Source organism: Perognathus longimembris, chromosome 1, assembly GCF_023159225.1.
Source record: "Perognathus longimembris pacificus isolate PPM17 chromosome 1, ASM2315922v1, whole genome shotgun sequence".
NCBI classification, from domain to species: domain Eukaryota; kingdom Metazoa; phylum Chordata; class Mammalia; order Rodentia; family Heteromyidae; genus Perognathus; species Perognathus longimembris.
The window spans coordinates 54,049,249-54,070,544 of record NC_063161.1 but is presented as its reverse complement, the minus strand read 5'-3'; the positions used below and the strand labels follow the sequence as shown (position 1 = coordinate 54,070,544).

Genomic DNA, 21,296 nt, shown 5'->3' with positions numbered 1-21,296 from the left:
TTCCCATACTACTGTCCTTTGGCCGAGATGACGCATGGTTGTTATCTAGGGCAGGGGAGGAAGGTATGGTCAGGTGCATTGGATGTGACCTCAAGAAGGGGAAGGTAACTACCTCCAGGTGTGCCTATTACCTAGTTATTGCATGTACTGGGCACAGACTTAAACAGGTGGGGGGGGGGCATCTGCATGGAGCCCTGGGGGTGGGGGAGGGGAGAGGAGAGACCTTACAAGACTGGCCAGGATAAAATTCCTGGTTTCAGTTTAAGTCAGTCACTCAGCACAGTACTCCCAATAAAAAGACAAGAAATGGTGGAGGTCAAAGAGGGTTTTGTTGTTGTTGTTTGTTTGTTTTTAGTACTAGTGTTTGAATTCAGTCTCCTGTTTGCTACATGGGTGCTCTACCACTTGAGCCATGCTCCCAAGTCCTTTTGGCCTAAAAGAAAAAAGAAAAAAATTTCTGAATTATGACTTTTATTGCTTGGACCAGGATCCTCCTATTTATTCTTCCCATATAGCTGAGATGACTGACATGTGCCACTGTGCCCTGCAGTTTATAACTGGAGATGTGATCTTGTGAACTTTTTTTGCCCAGGCTGGACTCAAACCTTGATCCTCCTATATCTCAGACTCTAGAGTAGCTAGTATTACAAGTGAGAACCACTATGCCAGGTGAGAAAGGAGATTTAGTTTAGAATACATTGTAAAAAGAGGCAAGATAGGGCTGGGAATATGGCCTAGTGGCAAGAGTACTTGCCTGCTATACATGAAGCCCTGGGTTCAATTCCTCAGCACCACATATATAGAAAAAGCTGGATGTGGAGCTGTGGCTCAAGTGGTAGTGTACTAGCCTTGAGCAAAAAGAGGCCATGGACAGTGCTCAGGCCCTGAGTCCAAGTCCCAGGACTGGCAAAAAAAAGAGGCAAGATAGCATCTAAACGCATCTTTCACTTTTTATGTCTGTAAAATGAGAGTAAAGATACAACTGAGGGGCTGGGAATATGGCCTAGTGGCAAGAGTGCTTGCCTCCTACACATGAAGCTCTCGCTTTGATTCCCCAGCACCACATATGTGGAAAACAGCCAGAAGGGGCGCTGTGGCTCAGGTAGCAGAGTGCTAGCCTTGAGCGGGAAGAAGCCAGGGACTGTGCTCAGGCCCTGAGTCCAAGGCCCAGGACTGGCCCCCCCCAAAAAAAGATACAACTGAGCTCAGCTGCTTTAAAGTTTCACACATACAATGGTAGTACCAAGACAAAGTAAACACATTAAATGCTAACTACTGATATCATTAATAGTGTATGGCTGTCTTATCTGTTTCTCCTTTGGGGTTCATTTTTTTCCCCACTTTTTTTTCTTTTCTAAAACACAGTATTTTCTCAGGGTTCTGTTTATGTTCTTTTCTTATTCTATACACTCACCATAGGTGTTCTCATTCAATTAAAGCACAGCACTGGGGGTATGGCTCTAGTTATAGATTGCTTGCCTAGCAAGCATGAGGTCCTGAGTTCAAATCATTTCCTGCTACATAAGGTTGCATATGATATCTCAAGAAAATGTACTCATGTGGCCACTTTGTGAGCTAAACTAAAGCCTCTTTTTCTTACAATGTTGTTTTTTAAAATTAATTTTGGGGGTGATATGTTGATTATGAAACAAATGCCTATTATTGTGTTTTCTTAATTCCTTCTTCTTTTTAAAAAAAATTAATTTGTCAGTTGTGGGGCTTGAACACAGGACCTGAGCACTGTCCCTGAGCTTTTTCACTCAAGGCTAGTGCTCTACACTTTGAGCTATGGCATCACTTGTGGTTTTCTGGTGGCGAATTGGAGATAAGAGTCTCAGGGTCTTTTCTGTCTGGGCTGGCTTCTAACAGTGATCCTCAGATCTTAGCCTCTTGAATAGTTAGGAACACAGGCACCCAGCTAAGTTATCTTAATTCAGAACACAGTATATATTGATATAGTTCATAGAAACAAAAGCTCTTTTCTGGTCTTCCATGATTTTTCTTTTCTTTTTGCCAGTTCTGGGGCTTGGTACTCAGAGCCTGAGCACTGTCCCTGACTTCTTTTTGCTCAAGGCTAGCACTCTACCTCTTGAGCCGCAGTGCTACTTCCAGCTTTTTCTGTGTATGTGGTGCTTGAAGAATCAAACCCAGGGCTTCATGCATGCTAGGCCAGCACTCTAACCCTAAGCCACATTCCCAGCCTCCATCTTGCCTCTTCTTACAATGTATATTTTATGCCACATCAATTAAATCTTCTTGTATTTGCCTAAAAAGACCTCTGAAGAGGAAGTCAAGAGTATACCTCTCCCTCCCAATCTACAAGGAAGGTATAGATTTTGCTTCTGCTCTTTTTCATAAATATCTTCTTTACTAATCTATAAAAGATTCTAGTTTTCAGAATCTAGAAAGTGACATCAACAGAAATATCAAACATGTTTCTCTTCTTTTTTTGGCCAGTCCTGGGCCTTGAACTCAGGGCCTGCGCACTGTCCCTGGCTTCTTTTTGCTCACTCTGCCACTTGAGCCACAGCACCACTTCTGGCCATTTTCTATATATATGGTGCTGGGGTATCGAACCCAGGGCTTCATGTATATGAGGCAAGCACTCTTGCCACTAGGCCATATTCCCAGCCCAACATGTTTCTTTTTCAGTGAAAAATATACTGTCTCCAGGGGGGATAAGTCAGGAATCTGAAGTCAGGCATGACAATACTGAGTTGTCTGCAGAATATCAACACCCACTGTGAAGAAAGTGGGAGAAAGGTTTTCTAGAGATTAGACAGACACAAAGGGTTTTTGACCATCTAGAACTTACAAGACGTGAGCTTTTAGGTAAGGGCAGGGCCAAGTGGCTTTTCCCCAATCTTGCTCTGCTGGATGTGCAAGCCTCTTTTAACCCTGTGATTTACAGTTCTATATCACTCAGCAGAATACCTTTAAGGACACAGGGGAATGGATTACATCCCTGATGATCTACTCCTGCAGCAATGACAATTTTTCCAGTCTTTCTCTGGAGGACTTAGGAGGGATGTAGGTAAACTGGGAGGAAGAAAAAAGGTTTGTTTTTTTTACTTAGCAGAGTGGGGGAACAGGGAAACAAAGCATTATGCAGTAGAAGTGGCAAGACTTACAAGAGAGGAAGACGAAATTAGTGGTTAAGTAATGTGTACAAGAGTAGGAGCTTGGCTCAAAGTGATAGAGGGAGACCCTGGGGACAAACACATCATCACCCAAATAAAGCAACAACAAAGTATGTGCAAGAGTTACTGCTCTTACTGTCCATTACATGACAGGCTAGGAAGCACTGTTCAGTCCAGGTGACTTAAAACAGTACTGAGTTTGGGTGCCAGTGGCTCACACCTATAATCCCAGCTACTCAGGAGTAAAGCTGGAAGTGGCACTGTGGTTCAAGTGGTAGAGCACTAGCCTTTAGTAAAAGGAGCTCAGGGACAAACACTCCTATGGAGTTGTCTTGAAGTGATGAGAGGTGAGAGAACAGGAATAATGACTAAACAGAGTAAAAAGTGCTTACTCCATGCACATATAACTAAGCCACATTCTCGGTACTGATATATAAATATATATTGCATAAGTCTACATGCTGGTGTACTGTGGCTTGAAATCAGGTCTGGGTGTGGTCCCTAAGGCTGGCACTCTACCTCTTGAGCTACAGCTCCACATGTGGCCTTTTTGGGGGTTGTATGCTGAACCTGGGGATTGAACTAAGGCCCTGGACGCTGTCCCTGAGCTTTTGTGCTCAAGGCTACCACCTGAGCCACAGCTCCATTTCCAACTTTTTTTTTTGTGGTTTACTGGAGATGAGTCTCAGGGAAGGGTTGGGTAGGGGAGGGATGGAAAAGAATGTTGAAAGGGAAATCGACCAAGATTGTGTTCATAAACTGTTTTGTTAAATGGCAACTGTTTTTGTATAACTACTTAAAGATAATTTAAAAAATAAAATTAAAAAACTGTATATCATGGACTAGATTTCTAGCCTAGGCTGGCTTTTGAACTGTGATCCTCAGATTTCAGCCTCTTGAGTAGCTAGGATTACAGGAATGAGCTACCAACCAGCTACACTTCCTAAATAATTTACAAAATGATTTTCTTTTCTTTTGGCAACATGAAGTTCCTGTTATACTAGCATATTTTAAATAAACAAGCCTACATAGATCTGGTGGTATCAGCCTCCTACTTGATCCAAGGAACAAGTGCTCAAAGAACTAGGCATTGAGCTACAACTTTATTTCTATTATTTATGTTGTCAGTAGTAGGATTTGGAATTTGGACTCACAAGCCTCACATTTGCTAGGCAGATGCTTTATCACTTGGGCTATGACCTTAACCCTAAATAGTTTTATTTTGTGCTGCTCGTTGGGCTTGAACTTAGGGCCTGGGCACTGTCCCTGAGCTTTTTTGCCCAAGCGTAGCACTTTACCACTTGAACCCCAGCTCCACTTCTGGGGTCTTGGTTAACTGAAGACTCTTGTTAGTCTCATGAACTTTCCTGTCTAAGATGAACTGTGACCCTCAGATCTCAGCCTCCAGAGTAGCAATGATTACAGGTGTGGGGCTTCAATTATTCATTATTTACTGATTACATGCTATATAGGTCATCACAACATAACTGGCAACAGAGGCCACAAAGAAAAGTCTCAATTTTTTAGTAGGTAATAACTGTCTCTGTAGTTTTTTTTTTCTGTTTGTTTGCTGGGAATTGAACCCATAGCCTCACTCATGCTAGGTAGGTACTCTATCACTGAGCTATAACCCCAAGTCCATTCTGGGGTTCTTTAGCAGAATAGTTACTTAGATACAAACACTTTTTTTATGGTCAGATGGTCTCCCAAGTCATCTCTATTAGATGAGGGTACAGTTCTCTAGGGAATATGAGAGCAAAAAATAAATTATCAGAGGGCTGGGGATATAGCCTAGTGGCAAGAGTGCCTGCCTCGGATACACGAGGCCCTAGGTTCGATTCCCCAGCACCACATATACAGAAAACGGCCAGAAGCGGCGCTGTGGCTCAAGTGGCAGAGCGCTAGCCTTGAGCGGGAAGAAGCCAGGGACAGTGCTCAGGCCCTGAGTCCAAGGCCCAGGACTGGCCAAAAAAAAAAAATAAAAAAAAAAAAATAAATGATCAGAGTAGTTTATGAGAAGGAAGAGAAAGAACTAATTGGAAAAGTCCTGAAACAATATGAACACAATTTATGAAGGGAGATAGTATAACATTCATTAAAATATAGTAACAAGTTGAGACTCCACCAAAACCAAAACAAACAAGAATAGCCTTAATAAGCATGGATTTTTAACAAAAATCCAAACCCTGGGGCTGGGAATGTGGCTCAGTGGTAGAGTGCTTTTCTAGCATGCATGAAGCCCTGGGTTCAATTCCTCAGCACCACATAAAGAGAAAAAGCTGGAAGTGGTGCTGTGGCTCAAAAGTGGTAGTGTGGTAGCCTTGAGCAAAAAGAAGCCAGAGACAGTGCTCAGAGTACAAGTCCCAGGACTGGCAAAAAATAAAAAAAAATCCAAATCCTGAAACAAGAAGTTAAATCTTAACATCTGAAAAGGAGTTAAGGAATAGTAAAGATAGTTATATGATACCAAGGAAAGAACACTGAGCTAGAGAAAATGACTCAAATCTGGTGCTAGCTCCTTCAAAAAGTAAGCACGCAGTTAGGCACTGGTAGGTCATGTCTGTAGTCTTAGCTACCTACTCAGGAGACTGAGATCTGAGGATCGCAGTTCAAAGCCAACCTTGGGCAGGAAAATATATGACTCTTAACTCCAATATTCAGAAAAAGCTGGAAGTGATGCTATGGCTCAAGTGGTAGAGTGCTAGGCTTGAGCACAAAGAGGATCAGGGACAGCACCCAGGCCCTGAGAAAAAATAAAAATAAGTGAACACAAAACCTCTAGAACACTGAAATTCTTTCTTTTTTTTTTTTTTTTTTAAGGTCTGAGACCATGTCTTGGTAACTGATGCTTTCGTTCTTTGGCTAGAGTTCTACTAACTGAGCCTTGTCTCCAACCCCTGTAGCTTATTTCTTTTTCCTTTTTTTTTTTTTTTAGGATGGGTGAGTGGGTAGCAGGTTATGGGGTTTTGAATCCAGGACCTTTAAAATTGAAAGCACTCTATCACTAAGCTACACTCTCAGCTCTATGGTTGTAAGGTTATTTATTTTTATTTTTTGGTTGGTTGTGGGGCTTTAACTTTCTAGGCCCTGGCATTGTCCCTGAGCTCTTCAGCTCAAAGGCTAGTGCTCCACCACTTTCAGCTATAGCACCACTTCCGGTTTTCTGGTGGTTAACCTCTGGAGATAAGAGTATCACAGACTTTCCTGCAGGGGCTGGTTTTGAACCTTGATCCTCAGATCTCAGCCTCCTGAGTAGCTAGGATTACAGGCATGAGTCACTGGTGCCCAACTGTAAGGTTTTTTGTTTTGTTTTGTTTTTTTGCCAGTCCTGGGGCTTGAACTCAGGGCCTGAACACTGTCCCTGGCTTCTTTTTGCTCAAGGCCAGCACTCTACCACTGGAGCCACAGCGCCACTTCTGGCTTTTTCTATATATGTGGTACTGAGGAATCGAACCCAGGGCTTCATGTATATGAGGCAAGCACTCTACCACTAGGTCATATTCCCAGCCCTTGTAAGGTTATTTTTAAGACTTAGAATACTGTCTTTATGCTAGAACTTATAGGCACAGTAAGGAACTTACTGAATATAGTCCCAGGGGCACAACAAATAGGGGAGAGACTCGACAAATGGGACTATTACAAATTAAAAAGTTTCTGCACAGCTAAGGACATAGCCACCAAAATAGAAAGACAGCTAACCATATAGGAAAGGATCTTTACCAGCACAGCAACAGACAAAGGCCTAGTATCTGTCATCTACAGAGAACTCAAAAAACTAAGCCCCTCCAAGCCCAGTAAACCAATTAGGAAATGGGCAAAGGAGCTAAAGAGAGACTTCACAAGAGAAGAGATAAAAATGGCAAAGAAACATATGAGGAAATGTTCAACATCCTGGTAGTAAAGGAAATGCAAATAAAAACAACCCTGAGATACCACCTCACTCCAGTTAGAATGGCCTATACTCTGAACTCAGGCAACAACAAATGCTGGACGGGTCCGGGGAAAGAGGAACCCTTCTCCATTTTTGGTGGGAGTACAAATTAGTACAACCACTTTGGAGAACAGTATGGAGGTTTCTCAAAAAGCTCAATATAGACCTACCCTATGACCCAGCCATACCACTCCTAGGCATCTATCCTGAAGAGCAAGTCCCAAGATATCAAAAAGACATTTGTACTTCCATGTTTACTGCTGCACAATTCACAATAGCCAAAATATGGAAACAACCCAGATGCCCCTCCACAGATGAATGGATCCAAAAAATTTGGTACCTATACACAATGGAATACTACATAGCGATTAGGAATGGTAAAATATTGTTATTCACAGGGAAATGGTCAGAACTTGAACAAATAATGTTGAGCAAGACAAGACACAGAAAACAAAGGGGCATGATCTCCCTGATATATGACTGTTAAGATGGGATGACGGAGAGACAGTAGAGACGAGATCTGTGAAACCAAAAACTGCTTGTCAAATGGTATTTCCCACAGGATTGGGTCAGCAACCCAACATTATGTAACTAAAACCAAACAACTACTCAACATATAAAGGTCAAAAATTGACCTCTCAGTGGAATAGCTCAAAAGCTATGTATGTACATTCATAACGACATAAGTGTCTAATGTCGACATTACATTTAAAGCCCTAGGCGAATTTTCTTGGGTGTAGGCCACGTGGCTACTGTATATGTTCTTGGCACATTGTGTATTGTATATATGTCTACCTGACCTAGGGAAGGGAAAGAAAAACAGGGTTTAAGATATCACAAGAAATGTACAGACTGCCCTACTATGTAACTGTGCCCTTTTTGCACAACACCTTGTCAAAAAAAATTTTGTTTAATAAATAAATTACAAAAAAAAATATTCAGGGGGCTGGGGATATGGCCTAGTGGCAAGAGTGCCTGCCTCATATACATGAGGCCCTGGGTTCGATTCCCCAGCACCACATATACAGAAAATGGCCAGAAGTGGCGCTGTGGCTCAAGTGGCAGAGTGCTAGCCTTGAGCAAAAAGAAGCCAGGGACAGTGTTCAGGCCCCGGAGTCCAAGCCCCAGGACTGGCCAAAAAATAAAAATAAAATAACAATATTCAAAATCAGTCAAAGTAACCCCTCATATCAAAAGGGTAGAGGAGAAAAATCATATGAATCTGTGCAGAAAAGGATCTTGATTTTAAAATCTCAAAAAAAAAAAAAAGAATACTGTCTTTAAAAGGAAGATGGAGTTCTAGCTCTTAGCATTCTATCAATACTATGTAACTTCTAGAAATGAAATAGCTATGATTTGATAATATAAGCAAAGTAGGGGCTGGGAATGTGGCTTAGTGGTAGAGTGCTTGCCTAGCATGCATGAAGACCTGGATTTGATTCCTCAGCACCACATAACAAAAATAATTTTTTTAAAAAAGAAGAAAAGCAGTGATTTCCCAATATTTTCAAAAGCTTATTTTATTTTTTCGGTTGTGAGGTTTGAACTTAGCCTGGGCGCTGTCCCTGAGCTCTTTTGCCCAAGTCTACTGCTGTACCACTTTGAGCCACAGCACCACTTCAGTTTTCTGATGGTTAATTGGAGATAAGACTCTCACATGGGCTGGGAATATGGCCCACATAAATAGAAAATGGCTAGACGCCACTGTAGCTCAAGTGGCAGAGTGCTAGCCTTGCACAAAAAGAAGCCAGGGACAGTGCTCAGGTCCTGAGTCTAAGCCCCAGCACTGGCAAAAAAAATTTTTTTTAAATGTATGGTCACTATTAATGTGCTATACAAAGGGACTACCATTTCATAAGTGAAGTAATGAGTGCATTTCTTTCTTGGACAATGTCACCCCTATCTTAACTTTCCCCCAATTTCCCTCTCATCTCTGCCCACAAGCTACATAGGTTGGCAAAAGTTTTATCTTTTAAACTCTTAAGAGTGTTTTTTTTTTTTTCTTTTCTTCTTTTCCCTTCTGTTTGAGGCAGTCTCACCACATAGCCTAGGCTGGCCTCAAATTCACCATCCTCCTTCCCTAGACTCCACAGGAGATTACAGGTGGGTCTTATTATACCTGGTGCTTCAAAGAGTAGCTTGTTTCCTTTATGGAAGACTAACATATTAGAGAACTGGCAATTTAGCAGTCAACTCAAATTATTTACTTAAGCAGTAGATCTAGAGGCAGAACAAAATAGCAAGACTTTTTAGGGTTAAACTTTCCTATGAGTAAACATGAAACAAAGAGCCCAGCCTTACTAGCCAAGAAATATCATACTAGAATGCCTTCAGTTCAGTATTCCCATCCACCTATTCCCCTGACACTGGAGCACCATAGAAACACTCAGATAGAATTCCCACAGGTAAAGTATCCTTTCAAGTGCTCTGCCAGAGAATGTCTTCATCTGGGGGAACCTTTTGGCATCTGAAGAGATACATAAATTTATATATGAGTGTATATAAGTAACAAGTAATCTGATCACTAACATGGTAGAAATTATAAAAATTGGTATATATTTATATGAAAGAGATCTTTCCCTATGAAATTTGCTTACTCTCCCACTTGAATTGTGCATATTCCTTGACATTTATATTTCCTTTTTCTTTTCAGCTCTAATATACACATACAAAGGAAGAGAATATCTGATCTGGTTTACTCCTAAGACAAACGGTGGTTTGTGCCTCCACCCCGGGAATATTAAGAAAATGAACATACTTTTAAAAATTGCAATGTAATGAAAAAAAGAAAAAGATTTTACCCCTTCCCCCCAAAAAAGCAATGTAAAGTTTGTGAGAGGCAAGAAAAGGCATTTAGTTCTTTGGGCTTCATTTACTTTCATTAAAAATGCAGTTTGGGGGGCTGGGGATATAGCCTAGTGGCAAGAGTGCCTGCCTCGGATACACGAGGCCCTAGGTTCGATTCCCCAGCACCACATATACAGAAAATGGCCAGAAGCGGCACTGTGGCTCAAGTGGCAGAGTGCTAGCCTTGAGCGGGAAGAAGCCAGGGACAGTGCTCAGGCCCTGAGTCCAAGGCCCAGGACTGGCCAAAAAAAAAAAAAAAAAAATGCAGTTTGGGGCTAGGAATATGGCCTAGTGGTAAAGTGCTCACCTTGTATATATGAAGCCCTGGGTTCCTTTCCTCAGCACCACATGTATAGAAAAAGCTGGAAGTGGCACTGTGGCTCAAGTGGTAGTGCTAGCCTTGAGCAAAACGAAGCCAGGGACAGTGCTCAGGCCCTGAGTTCAAGCCCCAGAAATGGCAAAAAACAAAAACAAAAACAAAAACCAAAAATGCAGTTTTATTTTTGCACTAGAACATCTGGAGAGAACTTTCATAGTAACAGATTATGAACAGATACTATCTAGCTACATACACGTTTTAATAAAATTTTTGTGTCAGAAATAGGAAGATCAGGCCTGGGAATGTGGCTTAGCAGCAGAGTGCTTGTCTAGCATGCATGAAGGCCTGGGTTTGATTCCTCGGTACCACAGAAAAAGCGGGAAGTGGCGCTGTGTCTAAAGTGGGAGAGTGCTACCCTTGACCAAAAGAAGCTTAGGGGCAGTGCTCAGGCCCTGAATTCAAGCCCCAGGACAGACAGAAGAAAGAAAAAGAAAGAAAGAAAGAAAGAAAGGGGCTGGGGATATAGCCTAGTGGCAAGAGTGCCTGCCTCGGATACACGAGGCCCTAGGTTCGATTCCCCAGCACCACATATACAGAAAACGGCCAGAAGCGGCGCTGTGGCTCAAGTGGCAGAGTGCTAGCCTTGAGCGGGAAGAAGCCAGGGACAGTGCTCAGGCCCTGAGTCCAAGGCCCAGGACTGGCCAAAAAAAAAAAAAAAAAAAAAAAAAAAGAAAGAAAGAAAGAAAGAAAGAAAGAAAGAAAGAAAGAAAGAAAGAAAGAAAGAAAGAAAGAAAGAAAGAAAGAAAGAAAGAAAGAAAGAAAGAAAGAAAGCAAATCAAATCATTAATTCAAAACATACATTAATCTTTCACAGAGTAACAGATTATTTTGTCTGGAACATAGTTTATACCAGGAAAGGCATCCCTGCATTACAATCACTTCTGCTTCAGATAAAAAGTAAAATGGGTATGAGGGACGAGGTAACAAACAGTACAAGTAATGTATCCAATGCCTAATGTATGAAACTGTAACCTCTCTGTACATCAGTTTGATAATAAAATTTTTTAAAAAAGTAAAATGGACTAATGTCCAAGTGCAAAAAATAATCCTCTTTCTGAAGTTTGAGTAAAGTCGATCAAAACCACTCATATCTATAAAATTTCCACCCCAAACCCTTTTTTTGGTTACCGATCCTGGTGCTTGAACTCAGAGCTCAACATTCCTTGAGCATTTTTGCTTAAAGCTAGCACTCTACCAGTGGAGACCCACAGCTCCACTTCCCCAAATCTCCTTTATTTACACAGCAGAAACGACTAGCCATTCAGAGAATGGTGAAACCACTTTTAACCAGAGCACATGGAGGGACGAAGTATGTTGCCATTCTTCTAATCTCACTTGGAAGCTGGCTTCACAAAGTAATCCTCTAAGTAAAGCCTGTGATTTCAATCTTTTCCAAGGGCTATTCTCACCACCACTGGACTCCAAGGCCCGCTCCGCAGCTAATCAGACACCAACCCCTAACTTTGGAAGCCTCAGGCTCCACCACGCCCTATCTATCCCCACAAGGTTTCTCCTATCTCACCCACCCACGTCCCTGAGCGGCTGACAAATCAGGGCTTGAGATCTAATGAATCCTCCACTCTCAGAATCTAAACGGCCTTCACAAATCTTAGGATTCTGATTAACTCAAGGGTCTACCGCTTCCAGAAGCTCCAGAGAGCTCAGGCTTTCAGGGCCCCTTCCGTTCCTCTTCGCGAGCTCACACTCAACCTGTTTCCACCACCGTAAGGTTCTCTCTCCACAATGGGGTGGCGGCCTCAGAGACTCCCAGGGAACTCTAGGAGCCCCCTCGAGCCTCGCTCTTCTCCCTCGGTCACGCCACCAACTCGGGTCCGGCACCCAAAGCCCACCTCCGCCCCTCCGCGAGCATCCCCGCCGCGGCGCGGGCTCCCCCAGCCCCAGCTTCCGGGCTTTGACCTCAGTTCTGCTTCCGGCCCTCGGCCTCCGGGCCCGTGCGGCTCCCGGGCCCGCGTCCTCCCCGGCCGCCCCTGGCCCTCCGCTCCGGCCCCGCCGGCTCTCACCGTTCGAAGAGAAACCTCACGGAGAAGATGCCCGCCGCCAGCGGGTACACCGACAGGAGGTGGCGAGCGCGCGGGTAGTCGTCGCCCCGGCCCTCCAGGTCCGCCCAGCTCACGTTCTGAGGCAGCCAGAAGCGCTCGCTCCATAGCCAGCCCCATAGCAGGCCCAGGGGTCCCACCGCGGCTGTAGCCATCTTACGCCCGCCTCGCAGCCACCGCTGCCATAGCTTCGGCGGCCGCCACGGCCAACGGAACCCGCTGGGAGGCAGCCCCGGGGCGGAGCCGAACCCGCAGCCACCCCCTTCCGGCCCCTTCCACTCTCCCGCACCGCCCAGCCCGCCTTCTCCACAGGTCCGGCCCCTGCACCGCCCATCTTCCCTCCGCGCCCCCCGTCTAGCCCGCAAGCCTTGACCACGCCCCCATATTGGCCACACCCCCTTGGCACCTCAGAGGCATGGCCACGCCCCCGTCCTGGCTCCATCCCTCCCGCCCCCCCATCCACTAGATCTCCTTTAACTCTAGCCCCGCCCTTTTTGCTACCGGTCTGGGCTTTGCCTCTCTCTCTCTCCTCCCCTCCCATCTTTCCTTCATCTTCTCCGCCCCTCATGTAGACACAGCCACATCCCTATTTCAGGCCTAGTTCTTTTATGGGGTCATTCCTCTTTCTCAGCACAGAGGATTCAAATCCATTCCTGCTTGTCTTCATTTACAGCTTCTGGGCGGGTACTGTTCTTGATAACTCTCAATCTCTTCCTTTCATGCTCTTCCATTTATCCAGCCCCTTTCCCTGCTTTGTCCTGTCACACCAGGTGCCAGTGCCTCAAGCCTATAAATCCTAGCTACTCTGGAGGTTGAGACCTGAAGGGACGAGTTTTAAAGCCAGAAGGTGCCGGGAAGTCTGTGAGATGCTTATCTCCAAGAAACTACTCAGAAAAAAGACAGAAATGGAGTTGGGGCCCAAGTAGGAGAGCACTAGCCTTGGGCAAAAGTGGCTCAGGGACAGCACCCAGGCCCTGAGTTCAAACCCCAAGACTGGGGGAAAAAAAACCAACAAAACAGTAGAAGGATGAAAATTTAAAGAAAGTTACTGTCACTTTTCCTTAGGAAAAAACAATGGATGCATGGATGCACAACTGGTATCTCCACATTTGCTCTCTCTCTGACGGTTGTGGGGCTTGAACTCAGTCAATCAGAGCTTGGGTGCTGCCTCCGAATCTCTACGTGCTCAAGACTAGTGCTCTACCATTTGAGCACAGTACCACTTCCGGTTTTGAGTGGTTAACTGGAGATAAGAGTGAGCCACCAGCGACCTTGGCTCCAGTTCTCTCCTTCCCCCCCCCCCCCCCCCCCCGCGCCGCCCGTCGTGGGAGTTGAACTCTGGGCCTGGACGCTGTCCCTGAGCTCTTCAGCTCAAAGCTAGAGCTTTACTACTTAAGCCACAGCACCACTTCCGGTTTTCTGGTTGTTAATTGGAGATGAGTCTCATAGACTTTCCTGCCTGGGCTGGCTTTGAACCTCGATCCCCACATCTCAGCCTCCTGACTAGGTAGGATTAGCATGAACCACAGGCGCTGGCTTTGGCTCCAATTCTTCTTCTTTTTTTTTTTTTGCCAGTCCTGGGGCTTGAACTCAGGGACTGAGCACTGTCCTTGGCTTCTTTTGTTCAAGGCTAGTACTCTACCACTTGAGCCACAGCACAACTTCCAGCTTTTTCTGTGTATGTGGTGCTAAGAATCGAACCCAGAGCTTCATGCATGCTAGGCAAGCACTCTACCACCAGGCCACATTCCCAGCCCTGGCTCCAATTCTTGATCTTCCTACTTCAGCATCAGGAATATGGGGATTACAGTTGTACTGCACCAAGGAAGGCAAACAACATGAAAAGCTAGACAGAAATAGGCAATTGAAAAATTAGTGATGGCCAGTGTTTACTGAGGTTACTGTGTGCCAGATACAGCTCAGAACATTTTCACCAGTTATTTTACTCCTTCCTCCCATGAACTTGATACTGTTATTCACATTGTTTTATAGAGGAGTAAACTAAAGTCCAGAAAGGCTGAACAGCTTGTACAAGGTTATACTGATAAGAAATAGTAGCTAGACTGGACTTGAGAACTCAGCATATTCTATAAACTACCTTAATTCTGTTTTAAAATTGAACATTGAACTTTCTGTGTGAGTCCATATAAATAAGGGAGCCATTCATGAGGTACTTTCAAAAGGCTTTGTCCCTTAATTGCCTGAGAACCCTGAACCCTGTCTGTTAAAACCTAGCTACAAGGTTAATTGCTAGAGTTTAACAATAATGGTTTGAAAGAAACATTAAAAGAACTAACTCTACCTACAGTCTAAGACAGATAAAGTAACTATAACTAAGGTATGTTTGCACCAGAACTGAAAGTTTGAGGGAGGCAAGGGCTCAACAATTCCATTAAATTAAAAGATTTGGTCAGACCTTTTCAAACTTGGGCTTGCATCAATTCAGACATTCACTTCTCACACGGAAAGAGAAGGGAGGTTGTTACAAGTTTTCTGAGCTTCAGCAGAGAAATTATAAGAGATAGGGAGTAGCGCCCGCCCATGAACTTGAATATTTCCTTTTCTTTCTTTTCTGTTTTCTTATGCTGGGGGTTGAACCCAGCCTCAGGTGCTAAGACTGAGCTATGACTGAGGCTACATTTATCCTTTCTAAGAATTTCATAGCTGCTAGATAGAGAGCTACTGCTTGAAGATACTTTTATCCAAATCAGCAGTAGTTTAGATGGTAGCTACCTTACATTTGAAAGGATACATTTTAAAAGCAACAGACTGGTTTCATGGGAACTTATATTTGAGCCCCAAGGAACAGAGAATCATCTTGGACTGAGATCCTACTCAAAATTCTATATCCCTCAAAGTGCTCTGTACCCAACTCTCAACCTTTAGGAAAATGTGTTTAAAGTAAAACAAGGCCCAGCACCAGTGGCTCATGCCAGTAGTCCTAACTACTCAGGAAACTGAGATCTGAGGATCTTATCTCCAACTAATCACCAGAAAACTGCAAGTGGCACTGTGGCTCAAAGTGGTAGAGCTCTAACATTGAGCAAAAGGGCTCAGAGACAGAGCCTGGGCCCAGAGTTAAAGCCTCATTGATTAAAAAAAAAAAAAAAAAAGTAAGACAAACAAAAAGACCTAACACTTAAGGGGATTTGGCTAGGAGGTAAGCATTGTTAAATAATAGTAAGTATGTTTATGTTGCCAAGCTCCTCATACCTGTATTGCTAGTTATTCAGGTGGCTAAAATCTGAATATCACTGTACAAAGCCAGCCTAAGCAATCAGACTCCTATTTCAAATTGAAAGTACACACACACACACACACACACACACACACACACACACTCTCTCATACATACAAAAGTTGGGTCTGGTGACAACACATAGTACTAGCTACTCAGAAAGCTGAGATCTGAGGATCACAATTTGAAGGCAGACTGGGTGGGAGCCCCCCCCTCTTTTTATTTTTGCCAGTCCTGGGGCTTGAACTCAGAGCCTGTACAGGTCTCTGAGCTGCTTTTGCTTAAGGCTAGTACTATACCACTTGAACCACAGTGCCACTTCCAGCTTTTTCTGTTTATGTGGTACTGAGAAATCAAATTCAGGGTGAGCTGTGGCTCAAGTAGTAGATTGCTAGCCTTGTGGAGAAAAGTGCACAGACAATGCCCAGAATCTGAGTTCAAACTCTAGGACCAGCACAAAAACAAAAAGCTAGAAGTTGAGTACCAGTCTTGACTGAAAAAGCTGAAGGACAGTGCCCAGTCCCTGATTTCAAGCTTCAGTACCGAACAAAGCCGAACAAAGGAATGTTAATTATATCTTTATTGTAAGCATCTGTTATTTTTCCTTCAAATCAAGCTGTTGCCTGTACCCTACTTGACCTTTTATTGACAGCCATGCTTAGCTGCTTTGTGATGGGAGCTGGCACCTAATCAAACAGTCATCACAGCACCTCAGTTGCTTTAAACATGTTCACAGATACCTTGAGGAAAGCTACCTTCTAGCTGCAAGGGCCACTGTAATCTCTGATACCACTCACATCTCAACTGCTCCAAGCAACTTGCACTGGCTTTGGAAAGCTCCACTAAAGAAAAGCTTTGGTGAATTTTTAGGTGACCTTGCTCATCCAGGAGATATTCTTAGAGTATAGGAGGTAGGAGCATCTCTCCAGTGACTCAGTTAAAATCCTGTTATTGGGGGTAATGTGAGGCTTGTGATTGTTCCTTATGCATGTTTGGTTCATGTAAGGTTTGTGACCAGTGGAACTGGAAGCTATTCATATGCAAGACTATGATTGATGGAATTACAAAGCACAAGCATAACATGGTCCTCTTTTTGACTAAGCAAACTGCTGATCTTTTGGGGTTAGTCTGGGAGGCTTCTCTCCTGTTCATTGACTCCCTGGTATTGCATATTTAGGCCGCAAATAAAGGCTTCTCAAGAATGGGCTTTTCGGGGCTGGGGATATAGCCTAGTGGCAAGAGTGCCTGCCTCGGATACACGAGGCCCTAGGTTCGATTCCCCAGCACCACATATGCAGAAAACGGCCAGAAGCGGCGCTGTGGCTCAAGTGGCAGAGTGCTAGCCTTGAGCGGGAAGAAGCCAGGGACAGTGCTCAGGCCCTGAGTCCAAGGCCCAGGACTGGCCAAAAAAAAAAAAAGAATGGGCTTTTCCCTACTAGTGGTCTTGCAGCTAAAGAAGTCTGAGCTGCTTGACCAAAAACCAAAAAAGGAAAACCATACCCTTTTGCCCCCCACAACAAAAGCTTCTGGAACATCTAGCAGCAACAGCGAAAGGAGGCTGCTTAAGAATTTCAGAATCATCAAAAACTAATGCCTATACCCAAAGCTCTGTTACATTAGGAAGCAGCTGCTGGCATTTGAGCAGGCTCCTTAAAGTCCCAAGATGGCCCCTTTTCCTGCTTCCCCACCAGAGAAACCTCTTTGTCATCATTGACATATAAAGTTCAAACAAGGTTGCCTTCATTAAGAGAATTGAAAGGAAATGATTACCATTTTTTTGTTTAACTTTGAAAACTAATACCTAGGGATATTTGTGCCATTTGGTCTTCTCTTGTATGAGGCCATCCTATTATATATTGAACCTGGAGCTACTCTGTTTCTACTCTTTACTTTTGCAATAATGAACAATCTAGATTATCACCTGAAAAATGTAGGAAAGGATTCTAAAGGTAGTTTTACCCCTAAGAACCTGATAAATGCTAGCAGAGGACTTTTTTTTTTTTTTAATGAGGTCAGCACCTATAATGTGTACCACATGGACAGGTTAGAATAGTAAACAGTCACACTAAGGGGGGGTTAAATTCAAGACAAGATTAGGTATTTTATGTCAGTAGGGGCTCCTGGACTAATTGTTCAATGAACAGGGAATTTTTTGATAGCTCAGACTGGAATAGAGGCAAGAGCAGAGAAGAGGTACTCTGCTGTTACTCTGAAGATCCAAGAAGACCCTGGAACAAAAATGACCCTGGGAATATAACAGATGCCTCCAAGAAAATTCACATTTCCACTCCACCAACAAACAAACAAGCTTCTTCAATTGTAGCAGTTGCCTCTACAGAAGAAATTAAACAAAAAATGTCTCCACCCAGAATAAAAAACATCTATCTTCAGCAGAGATTTGCAAATTCTACTTGGCATGCTAAGCATAATTATAAAGTGAATTGATAAATGTTGAATACAATAAACAGTAAAAGAAAGAAAGAAACCACCAGATTTTGAATTGGTAAAACAAACAGCTCTTTCTGAAAGCACAATTCTCTCGCCAAATTGCTTGCAATTTTCCAGACAAATTTGTCTTTCTTCAGGGAAGAAAATCCAAGATCAGCCCAATACCACCACTCAGTGGTGAAATGTATTCATAACAATCTCTTCTTACAGAACAGTCATATTTGCCTCTTCACAAACTGCAAAAAAGTAGATCTTCAGACTGTAATGATGTAAAAGTAACAATAATCATGGAAAAATAACATAGAAAAATCTAAATGTAAATCAAAAGCTTTATTGAATAAAAATGTTTCAGACTAAGCAAGACTATAAGAAAGCAGAATACTTTACATCTCTAAAAAATATTACAGCTAAATCCCTACAAATACAGAAAAGCCTATTCCTTAAAATACCTCTCCCTCAGATACATACAATTTGGAATATCAATTATGTACAGAAAATGTACTCAAGTTAATAATTTCCCAAAGTCTTAATATTAGAGAAACTACCCCCCTTCCTCCCCATGCAAAGGTGTAATTTCACTCTGGTATAATTTCACCCTGTGTATACTACTTGTTATAAAGATCAATATACTTCAGAGCTATATAAACTTAAAAGTTAGTGTTTCAAGAAAGGGACATCATTAGTGAAATACATTATTTGGAGATCTGAGCTCAAATAGTTTAAGGCAGTTGTTACTTCTCCTTTGAACTCAATTTTTTGTTTTTGTTTTTGGTCAGTCCTGGAGCTTGAACTCAGGTCCCCGGCACTGTTCCTGGGCATCTTTATGCTCAAGGGTAGTGCTCTACCACTTGAGCCACGGTCCCGGGCACTGTTTCTGGGCATCTTTATGCTCAAGGGTAGTGCTCTACCATTTGAGCCACAGTGCCATTTCTGGCCTTTTCTGAGTAGTTTTTTGGGGCTAAGCATCTCACGGACTTTTCCTGCCCAGGCTGGCTTTGAACCATGATCCTCAGGTCTCAGCCTCCTGAGTAGTTAGGATTACAGGCGTTAGCTGCCAGCACCCAGCCTTTGAACTCAGTTTGCTCTAACATGAAGCATGGTGATCAGTGATCTAAAAGGCCTAAATTTTTTTTTCAGCTGTTCTGTAAACTGTGAGAAGCATAAACATTCCATGGCTGATAGCATAGCTAATTGGGTAACAATGAATCTCTTCAAGCACCAAAGCATTTAGGTTGGCTTTTAATTGTCTCAAAAGGTAATATATTATACCTCAAAAATTCAAGATGTAGAGAGCAGTACGCAAGGTAATAAATTCACCATATATATATCAGAGTAAGAAAATTAACTCAAAAAATTTAAAAGACTAAATATTTGATCTCTTAATAGTGAATAATAGAAGAAAAGTGGTATTCATTTTAAAGTATACAAATTATGCCCTTTATAGTAAAGTGCATTCATTCAGCCTTCTATATCCCTTCTGTTTGTTCTCTAATTCCACAACAGTATTTGTAGTGTAAAAATGTACTATGAATTCTCTCTCCACTTTAATATTACCTTTAGGGAATACAGTGGAATCTGGACTGTATCAGTTGGAATATTTCCCTGCTGATAAGTACTTATGCACATCTTCATTACATGGAGGGTCTTAAGTAGTATCTAACATTTAGAATTGGTTCACTTAAGTTGCTGTATTGTTGGCTTTTTTAATAGCAGGAATTTGTTCCAAGGTGGTTTCCACATAAATGACAGTTTATGCTAAGATAATTCATTTTGTCCATCACTTTGATAAAGGGCAGGTTGCTCACTAACACTAACATAAATTTAAGGCTCAGCACCTTTGTAAGTTATCCTTCTTCATCCTCATCTTCATCATAGTACCGGTTTCTCTTTATCTGTTCCTCTACAGATAGCTCTTTGACCACTTCTCCATCCCAGAATCCTACATCTTGGGATTTCTGGTTCTTCATAGTGAATTCTTTAGTGGAAGTGTTGTCTACAACACTGGACCAATTTGGAGACTTGGGCTCTAGTGGAGACTGCTGTTTGAAGAGGTGACAATCATCTTCATTTACATCTAGGTTTGCACCATTTTCTATGAAATTCTCACTCCCCACCTCAAAACTATGAATTTCCTTACTTCTTCCTGTTTCCTCTCCTGTAAATTCTGTGTCTTGCCAGGTTGCTTTCCCCACCCTTCCATTTTCCTCAGAGACCCTAGTATTTTCCACTTGTTTCCTCTCTGTTACTATCGCTCCTGTGGACTCCTCACTAGGCTCTGACATGCTCCAACCTTTCCTACTGGGTGGGAACAATGTTTTGGGGCTCTTGACTGAAGAGGTTCGAAATGAAGCTGCTACAGTGAATGGACGGCTTCTTTCTTTCAGCGAAGAAGATCGTCTTAGCTTCTTGAGATCTAGATCTACATCCTCAGGAACCTCTGGCTTGCTAATTTCATCCTCAGGAGGCCATTTAGGCTTGAATACTTTGATTCCTTCCTCCAAGACACTTCCAGAATTGCTAAGTTCAGTTGGGGGTGGCCAGGCAATCTTTAACTTCTTGGTTTCAGCTGGCTTGTCTTCCTTCTCCCTCTGAGAGGAGGCCTTGGCTTCCATACTTGCAGCCAGCACCCCTACCTTAGCAATGGGGGCATCTTCTACCCCTGGGCTCTGAAGAGTTTCCCCTGCATTTGAAAGCTGGGCTGGTCTCTCTAAAGTCTCTCCATTTTCACTTTTGCTTGCCCACAGATCCTTGTGTGGTCTGTGCCCAAAGCCTTCATCATAGTTGCCTTTAGATTTAAAGAGTTGATTGAAGTGAGGCTTACAATAGATTCTCCCATGCAAAGATGCATATGTTCCTAGACTGTCATAAGAAATAACATAAAGTTAGCAAAACTCACAGTCTCATTTACATCTTCAAGTTAAAATCTGGTATCATCAGTATTTTCAGAAGATGCCAGGTGGGAAAAATATCTTTACAAGCACATCAGTGACCTAGGATTCCCTATCACTTTTTAGGTATTTAGTTATTTTATCTTTACACAAACAGGCTCACTTCTAAGACTAAAGTTTCACAAATCATTCTTCTGCCTGCATGTGCTCTCCATTTACAAATGATTTTACTTACTTTTGTTTAAGTTTTAAAAATGAACTTTTTTCAGATTATCTTTCCTAGTTAATCCTTCCTGACTAGCTCTGGTCACATATTCCTTGGTATTTATAACCTGTACCTACTCAGAATGATATTACTTTGTAAAAAT

The 21,296-nt window shown here is 42.8% G+C and overlaps 2 protein-coding genes across 5 annotated transcripts in view; both read right to left on the bottom strand.

The window, feature by feature from the left end:
• Window positions 1–12,623, bottom strand: part of Cers5 (ceramide synthase 5) — a 32,937-nt gene extending 20,314 nt beyond the window's left edge. The window contains exon 1 of the mRNA XM_048364698.1: window positions 12,319–12,623. Coding sequence (XP_048220655.1) covers window positions 12,319–12,509 — 191 coding nt within the window. The 5' untranslated portion in view covers window positions 12,510–12,623. The remainder of the gene's footprint in view (window positions 1–12,318) is intronic.
• A 6,363-nt stretch (window positions 12,624–18,986) lies between these two features.
• The window catches only part of Lima1 (LIM domain and actin binding 1), a 119,619-nt gene continuing 117,309 nt past the window's right edge, over window positions 18,987–21,296 (bottom strand). For all 4 annotated transcript variants that reach the window (XM_048364653.1, XM_048364666.1, XM_048364658.1 and 1 more), the window contains exon 11: window positions 18,987–20,899. In XM_048364653.1, the coding sequence (XP_048220610.1) occupies window positions 19,885–20,899 (1,015 nt within the window). In that variant the 3' untranslated portion in view covers window positions 18,987–19,884. The remainder of the gene's footprint in view (window positions 20,900–21,296) is intronic.